The sequence below is a fragment of the Panthera tigris genome, chromosome F3, assembly GCF_018350195.1.
Source record: "Panthera tigris isolate Pti1 chromosome F3, P.tigris_Pti1_mat1.1, whole genome shotgun sequence".
In the NCBI taxonomy this organism is placed as follows: Eukaryota; Metazoa; Chordata; class Mammalia; order Carnivora; family Felidae; genus Panthera; species Panthera tigris.
Window position 1 is genome coordinate 30,743,548 of NC_056678.1, and position 18,616 is coordinate 30,762,163.

The 18,616-nt window shown below is 41.5% G+C and overlaps 2 protein-coding genes across 5 annotated transcripts in view; one reads left to right on the plus strand and one right to left on the minus strand.

Annotated features, from left to right (window-relative positions):
• FLVCR1 (FLVCR heme transporter 1) overlaps window positions 1-12,377 on the minus strand; it is a 37,160-nt gene extending 24,783 nt beyond the window's left edge. Inside the window, exons 1-3 of the mRNA XM_042976508.1 lie at window positions 11,629-12,377; window positions 6,343-6,487; window positions 602-742 (exon numbers count right to left, since the gene is read on the minus strand). Of these exons, the coding sequence (XP_042832442.1) occupies window positions 602-742; window positions 6,343-6,487; window positions 11,629-12,366 (1,024 nt within the window). The 5' untranslated portion in view covers window positions 12,367-12,377. The remainder of the gene's footprint in view (window positions 1-601; window positions 743-6,342; window positions 6,488-11,628) is intronic.
• Window positions 12,378-12,713: 336 nt separating this feature from the next.
• The window catches only part of SPATA45 (spermatogenesis associated 45), a 30,711-nt gene continuing 24,808 nt past the window's right edge, over window positions 12,714-18,616 (plus strand). For 2 of the 4 annotated variants that reach the window (XM_042976698.1, XM_042976699.1), the window contains exons 1-2: window positions 16,827-16,928; window positions 17,075-17,240. The gene's annotated coding sequence lies outside the window, so the exon portion shown is untranslated. Of the gene's footprint in view, window positions 12,762-12,898; window positions 13,114-16,826; window positions 16,929-17,074; window positions 17,241-18,616 lie in introns of those variants that run through there. The other 2 variants (XM_042976702.1, XM_042976700.1) reach the window with 2 other exon arrangements.

The window sequence follows — 18,616 nt, forward strand, 5'->3', positions numbered from 1 at the left end:
TCTGTCCCTCCCCCACTCACTCTCTGTCTCTCTCTCCTTCAAAAATAAACATTAAAAAAATGTTTTTAAGAAAAACAAAGAATGAACTGTCAGCAAACTCTGAAGGGAGGCAAATATGTTGGTGCCTGCAGTCAAGGCCACAGTGTCAGAGGAGTATCTGTCAGCTGTCCTGAAATATCTAGAAGGGTGAGAATTCTTTTTCAAGTTAGAACTGGCTAAGGTGATCGCATTAGTGTCTAGTCCTGACTGAGTAGGTCCAAACAGACGCCAGTTTGCACAGGGTCAGAGAAGGGAGCTGTTGGTGACATTTCCCATAAGCTTACGGTAATTTATAAAGGACTTAAAATACTCTGTGAAAACTCAAAAAGGTTGACAGAATTTGTCTATTTGAGATCTATTACTTGTCTTTGTTTTAAAAACGTGTAAGAAAATCCATCCTGAAGTTTTCACTTTTAGTTCAAAATTTATGACTGTGCCGTCATTATTTTTACAGTTAACAAACCTAGCTCATTAAAGCTCAAACCACTAGATCAAGTGAAAATAATCTACAGTGCTCAAAGGTTTACAGAGACGTCGCAGAAAATAAAAGAAAACCACTTACCATAAGTGATCAATAGAAGGACAAAGGGAACGTTTCTAAATAGGTTCCTTATTGATTTCTTATAGGAGTACTCAGCAGGGGGGCTGTTTTGAAGAGCTGCTTGAGCCTGACTTGGTGGATACTGAGGCTTTTCTTTGAATGCTGGAAACAGACATGAAAAGGAAATTAAATACACATATTTAGTGAGTGGACTCCACCAGTTTAAATTTAAAGAGGTAGTGAGAGTCTTACAGTGAGGCTTTCAGTTTCATTGATTTTTAAGTGAGGCACGTCCTCCTGGTCCCCCGAAACTGACTACAACTCAGAGATTTGGCCAGTTCACATGACTTAACTGCAAAACCATCAATAACACGCCACAACCTTGCCCACTGATTATTCCATTTTCAGTTAAGCAAGATTAATTTTTATTATAGTAGGTAGTCAACAATTCCATTTCTAAATTTAGTTCAATTTGTAATTGGAGGTAACATCAGAAATAAGCAAACCAATGTGTTTATTGAACTTCTTTTTTTTTTTAACATTTATTTATTTTTGAGACAGAGAGAGATAGAGCCTGAACGGGGGAGGGGCAGAGAGAGAGGGAGACAGAATCTGAAGCAGGCTCCAGGCTCTGAGCTGTCAGCACAGAGCCCGACGCGGGGCTCAAACTCACAGACCGCAGGATCGTGACCTGAGTCGAAGTTGGCCGCTTAACCGACTGAGCCACCCAGGTACCCCTGTTATTGAACTCTTAGAAGATTATCTTGAGTTAGTTAACTATTTCCTTTTAAGTTTTGATATGAAATTTATCAACTGATCTAATTACACCTCTAGAATTGAAACAGGTCCAGGTGGATTCATGGCAGCAGAGCTCACCAAAACATCAGTTAATTATGATATACTGAAAACTTATCAAACTAAAACAGACTTCTATTTTTACAGGTGTCACAACTAATTCAAGAGGAGACATACTCATGAATATTCACTGGTTAATATGCTTACATCGGAGGACTGGACTGGTAGACATAAAATGTTTAAATTGTTGCAATCCCTCCTCTTCCGTTCACCCTATCTGCTCCTTGCACTGTGGAGGGCGTCTGTTGTCCTTTCCTGAAAGTCTCTTTGTGTCCTAGTTAAGATAGGAGATATCTCTTTTCATTAATATTGGTAATACACAACTCACACAGTTGTAAAACAAAGCTTCAGAATGTAAAAACCATGCTTACAAGGAGTCATGGGGATTGAGTGAGTCTTAAGCCTCTTACTTTTTTATTTACTCTGGTAAAGTAAGTATAAAAGGCTCAGCTTTGAACTCCAATTCAAAATGAAAACAATTCTTATTAATCTTCAACGCTACTAAATTTATTTCCTGAATACACGTGTTATCGTTTAGTTTCAGGTAATTAACTGCCCTGTTGGATAAAATCAGGCCTGTATTAGCTACACAATACACTAAAGTCAGGTTTAATTCTATACGAAGAAAGGGAAACAGAGGAACAGAAAACAGGGTCTCTGCCCCTGTTCACTTGGCAGTGATTCTTTCAAATGATGAAATATGGCTTTTCTTTCTCCCTTGAAAACTAAAAAGCAATAGTCTTCTACTTTCTTCTCCCACCAAAAGCGTGAGCCAATAAAATGATTAACTATCGGGGCACCTGGCTGGCTCAGTTGGTAGAACATGTGACTCTTGATCTTAGGGTCGTGAGTTCAAGCCCCACACTGGGCACAGAGCTTACAAAATAATAATAATAATTAATAATAATAATAAATAATAGTGATAGTAATAAACTATTAAAGCAGTTATTTTCCAAAGTAGCCAAAGGATTTGGGGGGCACCACAGTCAAACTTTTTCTCCCATGATGAATAAGCATATCTATTGTGTTTAGGAGTACTTCTACTTTTTGGAATTAGGTAACATTACCTTTTGATTTCATTATTTGTCCTTGTTTGATTCAAGCAGACATTACACATATTAACTTATTATAAGACATGTAAAGGTTTGAATACTGGCTCTGCCTCATATTTTGTATAACTCTGAAGAAGTCAATTCCTGTCTCTCAACTATAGATTTCTCATTCATAAAATGGAAATAACAACAAGCTGTTATGAGGATTATGTGACATTTGCAAACTAATTTTGTAATTATTGAATGCTACACAAAATACATCGTCTTTTTGAGGAATATTTATTTTTAAGAAGTCAGAGACTTTATCTCAGGGCTTGAAATTCTCATAGCCTGGGTGAAACAGATTTCTGTTAAAAGTTTACAATAGCAGCCTATATATAAATATCCTGAACATAAGAATCAAAAGTAAAATTACGCAAACATGTTCTTTACTCATGTGTTTAAGTGCCGTAACATTAAATATGCTGACTGCCATTACTTTTGGTTTCTCTCATTCACTCATGTTAGTGAATCAGGATGGTAAGCATTTTAACATGCACACTTGAGTGAAGTGATATAGTTTACTGCTGTGCTGCACAAGAACAGCTTTCAAATACAACAGCATCACCACTTATACAAGAGCAATTTGAAGTGGAGCAAAAACAAAACTAAATAAAAATTAAAATGACCTATTTTTATACATAACATTTTAAATATGGACTTAGGGTACCTGGGTGCAAATTTCACCTTCAGTATTTACTGTGACCATGGATAGGTTAAATTCACTTACATTCTGTGCCTCACTTTCCTCATCTATAAAATGGGAATGATAATACTACCGTCCTCATACGGCTGTGAAGACTGAAGGATACAGCATGTAACGTGCCTTTAAACATGTTCAGTACTTACCAAACAACCACGTGTCAGAGGGTATAATCATGTGGGGTGTGAAGAATGAGGTATTAGTGTGCAATTCAGTGGAAGGCTTGGGTTAATTCCTAGAAATGCTAGACGGATTACATTCACATGTAAGTTCCATGAGGGAAGAAGGCAGGAGGGTTACATGGCATGAAGCCTCAAGATAGCATTTTTGAAAGACTGCTGAATACCAATTTAGTATATGACACGTTGCTGAAAAGCATCAGCAAAGCCAAATTACTTTGCCAGATTTGGTTGGGCTTCCAAAGTATTTATGGGTAGAATTTCGAGGGAAGTAGGACTGTCCCTTAGTGATTAAGGACATTTGAGTAGGGATTTTAAAAATAGCCCATATCTCCCTCAATCACAAATATTTGGGAATAAGAAAAACAAGTACATTTTTTGTTTAAATATCACAATTTCAACCTGAGACTTTCAGGTCACAACTGTAAATTATCTTGCTTTTATACTATGCTTGGCATCATAACATTAAGATTACAGGTCACCAAGCAAAATTTGACAGTGAGTCCTTTTTTCCCTGCTCCATTTCCACTGTCTATTCAGACCATGAGTACATAAATAAGCAATAATGTACATGAATAGGTCTCTTAATTTCTCAAATAACACAGGGTGCTATGTCAACGGTCACACCTATTATTATTGCCTTTTTGTCCCCTTCCTTGACAAATAGGTATCTTTGTAGCATCTCATATAGATATGCTTAAACATATATGCGTCATACACATAATTTCATATGTATAGATATCACATATAGAACCTGTTCTCTCACTTCTTCCGAAGAGACAAGCAACTGAAGACAATAGAAAAAGGAAAACCAGAACTGATGTGAAGATAACACAAGCAATCAAAGGAAAGAGGGTTTTACATTTTTAATAATCCCTAGTGCTAACAGAGGATCTATTTATGCACAATGTATATAAACTACATTTCATTTAGCAAATCAAATACAGCTACCAGAAAAGTAGACTTAAGAGTTTGCTTTTAAAAAATAAACAGTTAACCACGAACAATGTGGGGGTTTGGGGCACCAATCCCCTACACAGTTGAAAATTCATGAATGACTTCTGACTCCCCCCAAACTTAATAACTAATAGCCTACTGTTGACCAGAGAACAAGTAGGGGAGAGGGGCAGAGGGAGAGAGAGAGTTCCAAGAAGGCTCCATGCTCAGTGCAGAGCCCGATGTAAGGCTCCATCGCATGACCACGAGATCATGACCTGAGCCAACATCAAGAGCTGGACGCTCAACCAGCTGAGCCACCCAGGCACACCTGGTATTCTTAAAATAAAGCAAGCTAGAGAAAAGAAAATGTTACTAAGAAAATCATAAGGAAGAGAAAATACATTTACAGGACTGTAAAAAACCCATGTATAAGTGGGCCTGTGAAGTTCAAACCCATGTTGTTGGAGGGCCAACTGTAGATTTTGTTTATATCTTTGTTAAATTGCTAAAATAGTACAGGGATAATTTGTCCTTTTTCAGTAGTCTGTACAGGGCAAATGTGTCACTCCCTAATTGAAACATAAAAACCAACCGTAAGTAGGTGGGACGTGTCAGCATACTTTATATGCTACCAAGAGAGTATTTTGTTCATTATCTTTGGGAGATTAAATATATGGGCAGTTCACCTATAGAGGCAGTCTCTATCAAAACTGTCTTCAGCCTACATTTCTTTGAAAACTAAAGATTTCATATCTGGAGATCACAAAATTTGAATTTTTCATTACTATTATAGCCGTGGTAAAAATTAATCTATAAATTTTTAAACTCCAGCTATAATGCAACTTGATGTAAATGTTAATGATTAAAAGATGGCCTTTTTACTTTAAAGTTGCTTTCTTCTTCAAATCAATTTAAGACATACTGAGTCTTAAACAATACTGAGTGCCCAAAGGGCAATATTATAGTTATATTAGCAAACATATTACTTAAAAAACCTATCCTTTTGCCTGAAATCAAAATTGTTTCCCATTAAAAATAAACTTTAGGAGCACCTGGGTGGCTCAGCCGGTTAAGCATTGACTCTTGATTTCGGCTCAGGTCATGATCCAAGGGTCGTGGGATCAAGCCCCGCATTGGGCTCCATGCTGAGTGTGGAGCCTGCTTGGGATTCTCTCTCCCTCTCTCTCTCTCTCTCTCTCTCTCCTCTCTCTCTCTCTCTCTCTCTCTCTCTCTCTGCCCCTCCCCTGCTCATTCTCTTTCCCTCTCTCTCTCTCTAAAAAAATTAAATTAAAATTTAAAAGTTTAATTAAAAAAAATAAAAATAAATTTTAAAAAGCAGACCTTCCCAAACCTTCTTCCAAACTGCTGATGGCTGCTTGCAGCTGATTTTGACTGACTGCTTCAAGAGACAGGCCCAGACGAGAGGACTCAGTGACGACTGGAGGCAGCAGGGCTTTGCTGGAGTGGCCTAACAAGCAGACAGTTGCCGGTCTGAGATTCTGCTGAACAGCTTGCTGCTGCCCAGGATCGTGCACCGGTCAACATTTTCAGATCCAGTTAATTGTTAAAATGGGGATCCTTGGAGGGATTTATTGTTAAAAAAAAAAAAAAGTTGTAGCCTATTTGCGTCATTTAAAGCATGAGAAGAACTTGTTCCTGGCTATGTTAGCATAAGATGCAGAACACGTAGAGGAGTATGCAAAGAGGAGGCAGCTAATATGTTTGCAACAACAGTCATCAGGGAAGAAAAGTTAGTAGGGAGGTAAATTAGATGAATTAGTGTTCAACCTTTACAATATTTAAATAGATGTAGCCGACCATAACATATCCCTAGGGTTGTAGCATTCGTTATCTGAACAAGGGCAACAGCAAGAATGAAACAAGCAAATGGCACTGGAGATATTAGCATAAAAATGTTGAGGGTTAGCTATTTTTATTTTCATGTGTTTGTCATGCATTTATCTATTTAAGCAATAGGGGAAAAAATTCACTCACCAATTACTGTTAAAAAACATAAAAACGTGGCAACAGATGATGTTCCATAAAACATGGTGCTGATATTACAGGCCAGAAGATCTGTGTTATTCTGCGTGTTGGGCACTAAAACTGGTGGCAGCAAAAAGCCAATGGCAGCTCCAAGCTGTAAAATAAATAACCCTGTTAATAGCCATTAGTATAAGAGAAAAAAAGGACAAACTGGCAATTATTACAACATAGAGAAGACACCCAGTATTTGAGGTGTAAGGTGTAAACCCTAAAGCACCATGTTCTAATGTTAAAGGGTAAGTGCTGACAAACGTCTTTCCTATTCAACAAACTCCTACTATCTGAATGAGTCTGCTGTAAAGATGTATAAGGTACAGTCCTTACCCGTTAGATGCTTACAATCAAAAAGGGGAATAAGAATATGCAGCATAAGGCTGAGAAAAGATGATGTATAGAATGGGAGAAAATATTTGCAAATCATATACCTAAGAAGGGTCTACTATCCAGAATACATAGAGAACTCTCACAACTCGACAACAAAAAGGCAGATAACCAATTCAAAAATGGGCAAAGGACTTGAATACACATTTTTCCAAAGAAGATCTATATAAATGTTCAAAACATGGGAAGAAAAATGTTCAACGTAAGTTAATTAGTAGGGAAATGCAAATCAACACCATAACGAGATACCATTTCTTACCCACAAGGATGGCTGTAATAAACAAACAAACAAAAAATTGGAAAATAACAAACATTGGCAAGACATGGAAAAATTACAACCCTTGTACACTGTTAGTAGGATTGTAAAATAGTGCCGCCAGTGTGGAAAAAACTGAAAACAGGTATTCAAACAAATATCAAATATTATACATGAATATTCATAGCACCCTACTGCAATAGTCAGAAGGTGGAAACAACCCATATGTCTATCAGCAGATGAATGGATAAACAAAATGTGGTATGTCCATACAGTGAAAGATTATTTGGCCATAAAAAGAATGAAGTACTAATATATGCTACAATATGGATGAACTTTGAAAACATCCTAAGTGAAAGAAGCCAGAAATAAAAGGTCACATATTGTATGATTCCATTTACATGCTATGTCTAGGACAGGTGAATCTATAGAGAGAAAAAGCAAATTAGTGGTTACCAGGGGAAAGAAGCAGCAGGGAGGGAGGAGTGACTGCTAAGTGGGTATTGGGTCTTCTTTGAGGGGAGATAAAAATGTTTTGGAACTAGAGGGAGGTGATGGTTATACAACACTAGGAATGTACTAAATACCACTGAGCTATAATTTAAGATGGTTAATTTTATGTAATGTGAATTTCACTTCAGTAAGAAAAACGTAAGGTTGAATAGGATAATCACAATAAAACAAATAAAATCAAAGTATTAAGGGAGCTCAATAGAGAAAGATAGATTCTTTCAGGGATGAAGGTGAGGAGGAAGGGCCGAAGACAGGTTTCCAAAAGGCACCTGAGGCAGACACTAATAGTCACCAAATACTTCATTTGCTCCCTTACAAAAAGCTCGATAGAGACATTAAACAATTACAATAGAATGTGGTAAGTACAGTGATGGAGAGGTAGAGGGTGCTAAACCTGGATGATCATGTGATCTATCATCTGAACAAGAACACTATTCAGAGTGAAAGGGACTACATGAGTAATTAGCCTAATGAACAACTGTATACCTGGACCATCCTAGGCAAACTGGGGTATACAGTTTGGGTATACAAGCTGGGGTATACACTCTAGCTAAGACACTACTTTGAAGGAGCACCTTGTATATACTTGGGGTTCAGGAAAGATTTCTGCAGGAGCTAAGATCTGAAGAAGAAATTGGAATTAGTCAAGTGAAACCGGAGTGTTCCCAGCCAAGGGGCCATCATGTACAGAGGAAGGAAAAGACCATGACCTTGTGAGAGGCTGCAAGTTGTGGACAATTCCCCTCAGAGCAGTGACGGAATGTGGATGTGAGGAATGGTGGGTGTGCAGAGGCGAAGCAGAGGAGCTGGCAGGAGGCAGATCCGGAGGGTCTCACATTGTCACATTACAGAGCTTGAATTTTATCCTAAAGGCAAAGGAAGCCACTGCAGAGGGCAAGGGAGTACCCTGAACAGATGTGCACGTTATGAAGACCACAGGGGATAAATGTGCAGAGTAGCAGGAAAAGAGCAAGGGTTGCAGATAGGAAAATCAGTCAGCAAGCTCTAGGTAAGGGCTGCAGGTGGCCAAAGCTAAGACAGTAGCAGTAGAAGGGAAGAGAAATGAACTAAAAGACAAGGTAAATTTTGATGGGTGGAATCATATGGAAATATTCGGCCCCACAGTATCTATATGAGTCTGAAGCTCATTCATTTATTCAACAAAATTTTATAGAAAATCGACAATGTGCCAGGAACTGCATTAAAGGCTGGAGATACAACTGTATGCGTTCAGACCACACGCCTATTTTCATGACACTTAGAATCTAATGGCGGGTTTGGGAAATGAATAATAACAATGAATACATAAACATATAAATATATCAGATGTGATAAGCGCTATATGGAGACAGTATAATGATGTAATGAGTGACTGGGCAACTCTAAAGGGGATCTTCAAGAAACGCCACTAAATGATATTTAAAATGAATTTAAACTGAAAGTTAAGTGAGAGTAAGGATGTAATAATGTGACCCTAAGAGGAAGAACATTCCAGGCAGAGAGAATGTTTCTGCAAAGGCCCTTACACAAAATCCAAAATTAGTGTTGTTTAAGGAACAGAAGAAGACATTTTCGAGTAGAGTTTAGATTTTAGGTATTATGGGAAATCACTGGCAAGTTCAAAGCAGAGCAATGACAGGATCTGATCTATGTTCTTTTTTTTTAATTTTTTTTTTTTTAACATTTATTCATCTTTGAGAGACAGAGAGAGACAGAGCACGAGAGGGGTTGGAGCACAGAGAGAGAGGGAGACACAGAATCCGAAGCAGGCTCCAGACTCTGAGGTATCAGCACAGAGCCAGGTGTGGGGCTTGAACCTACAAACCACAAGATCATGACCTGAGCCAAAGTCAGATGCCCAACCGACTGAGCCGCCCAGGCACCCCTGATCTATGTTTTAAAAAGGGTCTCTTGGGGTGCCTGGGGGGCTTGGTCGGTTAAGTGTCCGACTCCTGTTTTTGGCTCAGGTCATGATCTCCCGGTTTGTGAGTTCGAGCCCCACATCGGGCTCTGTGCTGACAGTGTGGAGCCTGCTTGGGATTCTTGCTCTCTCCCTCTCTCTCTGCCCCCACTCTCAAAAATAAATAAATAAACTTAATTTTTTTTTTTAAATAAAAATACAAAATAAAAAGAGTCTCTCAAGGGGCACCTTGGACTAGTTTAAGCATCCGATTTTGGCTCAGGTCATGATCTCACAGATCATGAGTTCAAGCCCTGCATCGGGCTTTGTGCCAACAGCTCAGAGCCTGGAGCATGCTTAGGATTCTGTGTCTCCCTCTCTCTCTCCACCCCTCCCCTACTTGTGCTCTCTCTCTCAAAAATAAATAAATAAGGATTTTTTTTTTTTGAAGGGTCTCTCAGGTTACAGACCTGGCAGTAGAGATGGGAGAATGAAAAGTTAGGATGCTGGAATCAGATGGACTTAGGTATAAATGCTGCCACCAATTAGCTGTGTGACTTTTGGAAAATAATTTTACCCCTTCAAGTCTCAGTTTCTTTATCTATAAAATGGTGAGACTAATGGTTCCTACCTTAACATTATTAAATTCAAGGACACAATGCATGTAAAATACTTAGCATGGTGCCAGGTTCTTATTCAATAATGTTGAATATTATTATGAATGATCACTCCACAATTTAGGCTGAAGATGGGGGCCATGAGCAAGTTCACAGCTACTAGAGCCACAGGAGGGACGAGAACACCTTCCTTATAGGAAGAAGGCAGAGGTGTGCTAAATGTTAGAGGGAAAATCTGCCTATGGGAAAACATTTCCATTTATTGTTTATAAACAGATAATCCATAGATATGGAGTTAATATTTCTGTCATGCTCAATGAAGTATTAATATTGAATATAATTTTGTAAATGAAAAATACTTTAAGAAAACAGTTCCTATCTAAACACATGAAAGCAATCAACTAAAATATCAGTTATATAAATTATTTTGAATACACAACAACTACAGTTCAAGCTACCCTTTCTTCTGTACTTTTAGACAAAGAAAATAAAGAAAAAGTAGGAAGCATGTAGAGCTAGTCTTTTTATAGATTTTTAGCTAAATCTTACTGCGTGAAGTTCTTGGTTTACAGACTTTTAACTACGTTCTACTCAAGCTGAATGAACACTCAATACAATGTACAGAAAGTATCACAGAACTCCACTTGCAAAATGTATTAACAATAAAAGAAACAGTCTTCAACTACAACACACACACACACACACACACACACACCATTCCACTTAGTAATGCTACTGGAATGCTGCTGGAATTTGAACCTATTGTGTTAGAAGGACTAGGAAGCACTTTAAGGAACAATTGACAAAATAAGCCACCCTTTTACAACGGGTTCCATGATCTGTGATCTGTCTTGCATTTTCTTACTGTTAACAATCGCTAAGTGGATTCAGGAATGTTGTGAGGTCTTTACCACCAGAACATTTATTTAGCTGTCATTTATAAGTGTCATGTGCCAGGCACTCTGCTGACTGCTAATATATAAAATTAAACAGGAGGGGCGCCTGGCTGGCTTTGTGGGAAGAGCATGCAACTCTCGATCTCGGAGTCATGAGTTCCGGCCCCCGTTGGGTGTAGAGATTACTAAAAAAGATAAATAAACTTTTAAAATGAATGAATGAATGAATGAAAATAAAACAGGAGCTGCTCACTCAAAATGAGAACAAACTTCCCAGAATCCAACACCTTCCTTTTACAAAGAAAACACTGGGGGTGAGTCTCATTCCTTACTACACTGCCCGCTGCCTAAGTCTCATTCCTTACTACGCTGACAAGTTTTCTATGATGTTAGGGTTATATGGGCCAGTTCAGTTCATTATTTTATAGGTCATTCTCAAAGCAAGATGATAAGGCGGTCACTTTAAACCGCTTTTCAAAGTTCTGTCCTTACAAATAAATCGAACGTCCTCTTTAATCCAAGACTGCCTCCTATCTTATGACTACACATCTCCTTTCCTTCATTTATACACAACTGCCTCCTGAGGGTCCATCCATATGCTCAGCTCATACAGCCTAGTACTTTATGTTGTTCTTTCAGGATCCGATTTTCATCTATCACCCTAGTCCTTACCTGATTGCCTAGCACGGCGGTGGCACAAGCCGTGGATACCTCCTTGGGCCCAAACCACACTGAGGCGATGCGGGAGGGCAAGCCGAGAATGAACACCTGGGCCACGGAGCAGAGGCACTGGCCCAGCATGGTGACCCAGAAGAGATGCTGCTGCACGCTGGCGCACTTGACCCAGGCGCCCAGGCAGTTGAGGCCTGAGCCCAGCAAGGCGGTGAGCCGTAGGCCTCTGGTGTCCAGCAGCCACGTGGCCGGGAAGATGAGGGGCACGTAGGCCAGCATGTACACCATGGACAGCCAGTCAATGTGCAGGGAGGAGACGCCGTAGAAGCCCTCGAAGACGTTGCTGATGACACTGTACTGGATCCACTGGAAGGCGTTCACCAGCGAGTACAGGCTGAAGATCAGGAGCACCACAAAGCGCCGCGCAGACAGCGCGGTCTGGGGCGCCGGGGAGCCCTCGGTCCCCGGGGTCTCTTCCCCGGGGCTCGTGGGCAGCAGCCGAGTCTGGGTCTCCTCTTCTGGAGCCAACGGAGTCTGCGGCCTGCATAGGGCTTCCGCCGCGGCAGCGAGGCTGTCCCGAGACACTCCATTCAGGGTCAGGCAGCCGGCTTTGGGCCCGTTCTGCAGCTCGGCGCTCACCTTTCCGGGAGGCTCGCCTCCCGGCACCAGGAGGTATCCATTCGTGGGCTGGTGCCCGGGTGCCATCGCTGCCCCCTCCTCATCGTTCAGCTTCACCATGTCCCTGGGGTCCCCCGCGCCGCCTCGAGCCCCCGGCCCTCCTCCCCCCTCCGCACCCCGGGCCCAGGACCCGAGGCCCTCCCTGCACCCCAACCCCAACCCCTTGGCCCACCGCTCATGCGACCCTTTCCCCGGCAGAGTGAGCCCGAGTGTGAGCCGCGAACCTCAGCCCGAGCAGTCGGAGTCAGCAGGCGAAGCAGATGTACTCGAGCGCCTCCAGGCCCGCGGCACCCTGCACCAGGCCCCGCCCCAACAACGTCATGTCACCGCGGGTGACGGCTACTGACCAATCAGTGGGAGCCTCCTCCCGGCGCGTAAGCCAATCGGGGAGCTTCCGTGAGGGAGGAGGCGGGAGCAAATTTGCCCGGAGGAAAGCCGGAAGGCGGGGCTGGAAGGTAAGGCTGGGCGTCCTCCTCCCCGGAAGGATGCTGTAACCCCGAGTAACAGACTGGGGAGAGGGAGGAAGGAGGTGGGGAGGAGGTGCAAAGGGTGGGCGGGAGGGTGAGAGGCGGCCTGGGCAACTCGGCCACTCGGGACTGGGAGCAAGGGGTAGGCAGAAACGCCGGAGACAAAGAGGCAGACGAAGAGGGGCTCCCCTACGGCCAGGTCCACAGTCAGAGGACGAATTTGGCCTCGCCCCAGCACAGCTGTCAAGATCGGACCCTTCCTTTAGAGCAGACAGGACCACGTTTCAGATGTTCGTGCCACCTCGGCAGAGGGAAAACACCAGAAAGGGTTTCAATCCAAGTAAGAGATTTCGTCAGAAATCTGCCCTTGTGAAGTTGGAACCGCCCCCCCCCCCCCCCCCCACACACACACAGCCTGCTGATGACTGAGGCTGGTGGCAGGTGCTGTGCCTGAGCAGACCTCGTGACTCGGCATTCTCCCTTGGACCACCTCCTGTAGTTAGCACTTACTGGACATGCACATTCAGTGGGTTCAGTGGGTTCCAGGTACCGAACTTGTTTTGAACGGTATGTTCCAGACACTGTGGTGCCCTGGGGAATTAAAAACAAAAAAGAAACATAGTTCCTGCTCTCAAGAGCACGCGTTCGTAGCCTTGAGAGTCTTCTAGAGAAAATGTTAGCCCTGCTGCTAGTTTAGGAAACTAATTTTGCAATAAAACAAATAGAAAGACTCCAAATATTCATTATTAAAGTGAAATTTAAATCCGAGGTGTCTCACTATGGGTTTAATCTTGAAAGGTCCTGCTATCTAGAAGCCTAAAACCCTGGACATCTTCTCTTGCCTCTTAACGTTATTTTGGTGGTGTATATCAGATCTATGCCTCAGATATACATCAGATTACCTCTCAGTACAGGTGAAATACTGTGTAATCCTGAGGCGCCTGGGTGGCTCAGTCGGTTGAGCATCTGACTTCAGCTCAGGTCATGATCTCTCTGTCTGTGAGTTCAAGCCCCGCGTTGGGCTCTGTGCTGACAGCCCAGTGCCCACTTTGGATTCTGTGTCTCCCTCTCTCTCTGCCCCTTCCCCTGCTCATGTTCTGTCCTTCTGTCAAAAATAAATAAAAACATTAAAAAAATTATAAAAAAAAGAAATACTATGTAATCCTAAACTTTAAGAAATACTGTGTGCATTTTAATATCGTTTTTGGCCATGCTATATAAATTGCCACATGTCACCACCCTCCTCCTCCTCTTCCTCCTCCCCCTCATCCTCCTCTGTCCTCTTCCCTACTTAATTTTTCTTCTTAGAGCTTACCACTGTCTAAAATGTCCTATATTTTACTTTTTTTTTTCTGGTTATTTTCTCCCTCCCCACTAGAAGGTAAGCTCCATGAGGGCAAGTCTGAAAATGTATTGCTATTTCCTGAATGACTGCAGCTAACAAGCATCGAATTACTATTTAATATTTTAAATAATTACTTGCTTTGTAAATGAACCTGTTTTTTAGAATTGCAAATTTCCCTGCAAATATGATTTTCTAAACATTGATTTAGATAATATTTCAAATTATAGAGCTGTGTTCTCTGAATGAACAAACAAATAACCAAATGTGGACTCCAAAGGACTTCAGTCTTAATTAAGAAGTTTATTTTATGGATTTCTGGAAAAAACAAAAAACAAATTTCACTGCTTAACATTCCGCACGACTTATTATTCAATACTCAGAGGCATTTTTTAAATACCTTCATGTACCATGAAAGTTTCTAAATAGCTCATGGCAAAGCTGTTTAGAAAGGGAATCCAACGGGTAGAATTTTAAATGGACCTTTCTTTACTTGTCCCAGTCATAGCTTCATTCCCGATGTTCACAGTAAACATTCAGATATCTGCAAATGTCCCACCCCCTTCCTGAAACCAGAAAATGGCAGATTATATTAGGCCTCATTTCCCCATTATCCAGTGTGTGTTGGAGCTTGTCTTCTGCCAGATTGGAACAGTAACTTCCTTCTCTGCACGGAGGCAGCTTCCTGAATGTACTTCTGTAAGGGGGCATTCTTTCTGATTGTATATAGGCTTTTTCTATTTAGAGATGATTTGGCTTCTCTATGTCCTTGGCAAGAAGGACTGTGTTGAGAGTCCTCTGGGCATCCCGGATCACTGTCAGTATCTAATTTCCCTCCACATTGTTACCACCTGGCACCTATTCTGCTCTTGCCCACTTTGTCATTTGCCTTCCCTGCCCATGGCAAAGCTCTGTATCTGACCCTGTCACCATCTACATGGAGCGTCGCATCAAGAGGGTTTAGAGGAGTGGAGAAAAGCAGATCTAGAGCCAGCCTACCTGGATTTGAATCCCAACTTCAGTACTCACTAACTGCACACCCTTGGGCAAGTTACTTAGCTGTTTTATGATAGCATATGCTTCATAGGATTGTTATTATGAGGAATAAATGAGTGAATGATGGCTGGCACATGGTTTAGGCATTCTTAGTTACAGTTATTAAGGTAGTTTATATAGTGGTTAGGGTCCAGGCTCCAGATCCCATTGGCCTGGATTCAAATTCTAGCTCTTTCAGCTGCATGACTTTGGACTAGTTACAGCGTACCTCAGTTTCTGCAACTGGAATATGAAGACAATATTCATGAAATTGTTGTGAGAAATAAATGGCTGATAAATATGAAGTGCTTAAATAGTGCCTGACCTCTGATCTATAGTAATCAGTACTATACCCAGGAAATGTTACCCAAAGCCATTATTATCAACTCATGTCTTTCCTCAGAGTTATATCTTGTTCTCATGTTATCTTAGATTTGATCCCATCTTGCCTATTGAAGCCTGCTTGGATTGCCCTGGAGTTCCTCCAACCTCTCTCAGACTGAATTCCTAATTGTAGAGCTCCTCCCCGGAGGGTGCTCTGAGAATGCCCTGAAAGGGCAGCACACAATGGAGTATACCAACTACTCTTGGCCTAACAAGTGGTAGATTTCTTATTAGAGGTGGTCAACAGTTGAATGGGCCACTATGCGACATATCTAGACAACAGATGGTACCTGTATTGGACGAGGTGTGCTGTGGATAGGATTCCTGAATTCCATAGAAAATTGAACTATATGAGATCTAAGATTTCTTCTGACTCTCGGTTTCTATGACTTATGAAAAGTAAAATACTTCCAAAGAAAGGATTAGACAAAATTCATATGCTTAGTTCAACAAAGTTCCGTAAGTAAAGAATGGACTACAGAAAAGGGAAAACTCAGCAGTATCTCTTTGTAGTATCAGCCCAGTCTCTTAACCTTGCCTCCTCTCTCTGAATACTTATTAACCAGTTAGGCATGAATCATACTTTGTATCATAAATTTGGATGAATAACAGCATAAACCTTACTCTCTGCCAGCGAGGACAGTATTGGGAGCATCACTTGGCTGGGAGTCAAGAGGAGATTGAGCTACATTATGCGTGTGGAATGCCAAGTCTGAGAGAGATTTGAATAAGTAGCAGTTGAGCAATCTGAGATGTGAATGGCATCCAGGAACCAAGGTCCAAGATGCTATCAAGAGTGATGTGGCTGTTCCTGAGCAAAGGTCTCCTGCAGTCTAAGAGGTTAAGATGCAAACCAGAACAAGGCTATTAGATGTAAAATCCACCATGTTTCATGAGGAAGCGGGTAGATTTCAGCAGCCTTACCTTCAGTTTACATCACCATTACCGTGCTCTATCCACCCGAGTGGCTGAATTTATGCTATTGTAGTCTGTGGAAAGATTAAGTTGGGAAAGGAGGGGTGGAAGAGGCTGGAAACCTGAATCCTCCTATCATGTACCTTTTTTTCCCCTTGAGGCATTGTGTGTGTGTGTGTGTGTGTGTGTGTGTGTGTGTGTGTGTGTAAAACATTCATAGAAAAGAATCCCAGGATTTTCCCTTCTGTGTATTTTTGTCTTAGTTCCTTTTGGCCCATGATGCCAGTTGGGTTCTTACAGAGAAACCAAATGGAAGGGGGAGGGGACTGAAAGTTCCAACCCTTTAGTCACTAGGTTGGTTCCCTTGGCAACCAGGCCCCATCCCTAGGTTCTTTCCAAAAGTCACTTCCTTAACATGACAAAGAAATCAGCACAGGAAAGTCCCAAGATTTGAGAAGTTCTGTGCCAGACACTTTGGGGTGAAGACCAAATCTATTGTTCTTATTATAAATCACTAAAACACATTAGCATGGTAGTAGGTATATATTAGCAAGACTAATTCCTGATCTCCAGGCTTGGGAGGTTGCTAATATCCATCCCGCCCTCCCTGCCACCTCTGCCTTAGGTCTGGATCACAGAAGGAGCTGGATGTGGCTGAGTATGCAGACTGGGGACAAAACCAACAGCAGAGAAGGATTGGCACAGCAGAGAAGAAATCACACCGTATCGGGCCACTCAGTGACTCTAGTATGCCATGTTTGTGTTTATCTTGCAGTCTGCCTCCTGATCTGGTAAGAAATGCTCTCCATCTTCCCTTAACTTAGCCAAATCCTACCCATCCTTTATGGGTACCCAGGTCAGTTCCATTCCTACCTCCTTTGTTAGTCTGTCTCCATGATTGGAGCCCCTAGAGATGTCATCCTCTTCTGACTAGTAACACCTTTGGAGCTACTCACTGAACATTTCCTGGTGGTTACTTAGCTTTTCCTTTGCATATTTTATCCCTTATCTAGATTTGAGCATCTTGAAGCTGGGGACTGGATTTTATATCTTATTATAACACCCTCAGTATCTAAACAATTTCTTTAGTTGGCAATGTAGGGGCCCAGGGCAGGTCACCCCAAAAGGGGCCACCATGGCTTCCTGATGACTTTGCATTAAAGCTGCTGAAGAAACAGCCAGTGCAAGGACACTCTGACCTAACTCTGTCCTGCGAAAAGGGGAAATAAATCTCCCATGTGGAAGGCACCCTCCCTGTGCCAGGAGGTAGAGAGATAGGGAATCCTTATCAGCAGAAACAGGGAATTTAAAGCCAAGAAGGCCATATAAACAAACTCTGTTACTTTTGACTAATTTACTACCTCAGCCCACATGCTGTTTAGAATTTCTTACTAATTGAAGCTCCTGAACATAAGTTTTCTTTTTCCTGTCTACTCCTCACAAGTTTATTGTCTCTTTGATGAAAAAGTTTAAAAACTGCCTGCCTTGTCATTGCCTTAGGTCTGAATTTCATTATTGGGCCTGTGTGTGCACATAATTAAATTTTGGGGTTTTGGGGTTTTTTTTTTCCTCTTCTGTTAATCTGCCTCATGTTAACTTAACCCTTAGACCAGATAAAAGAAGCTTGAAGGGTACAGGAAATTTTTTACTCCCGGAGAGCAGTTCATTTCATACAGAGTCACTGGTATCTAACTCAACAAATGTTTTTAGGTGGCAGTGACTAGTACTAGGAAAATGGCCAGCCCCATTATTGCAAAATTTTAAAAATGAAATTATATCAGAGGTTAAACCAGGCCTGTCTCCCTCTGAAACGTAACTAAACACACTTTAAATTCAGTTTTACATATTTGGCCATGACTGTGCATGCCTGGTGTTGTATCCTACAACCTTAGAGTAGGAAAGAAATGAGACCTTGGTAATGTCTGAAGTGAGTGAGTAGCTGTCAGGAAGGGGGAAATTTCCCCCCTCACCCTCTTAGCTATTTTGGCTGGTTAAATAATTAAAACAATGTAAGACAGATTAATAGGAGAAAGCAAGTTTAATTACATACGCACAGGGAATCCAAAACATAAGAGATTCCAAAGACAGGCAAAATGAGGTATATATGTCATCCTGAACTAAGGAGAAGGGAGTAAGGGTCTGGTACTTCAAAAGAAAGGAAGTGATT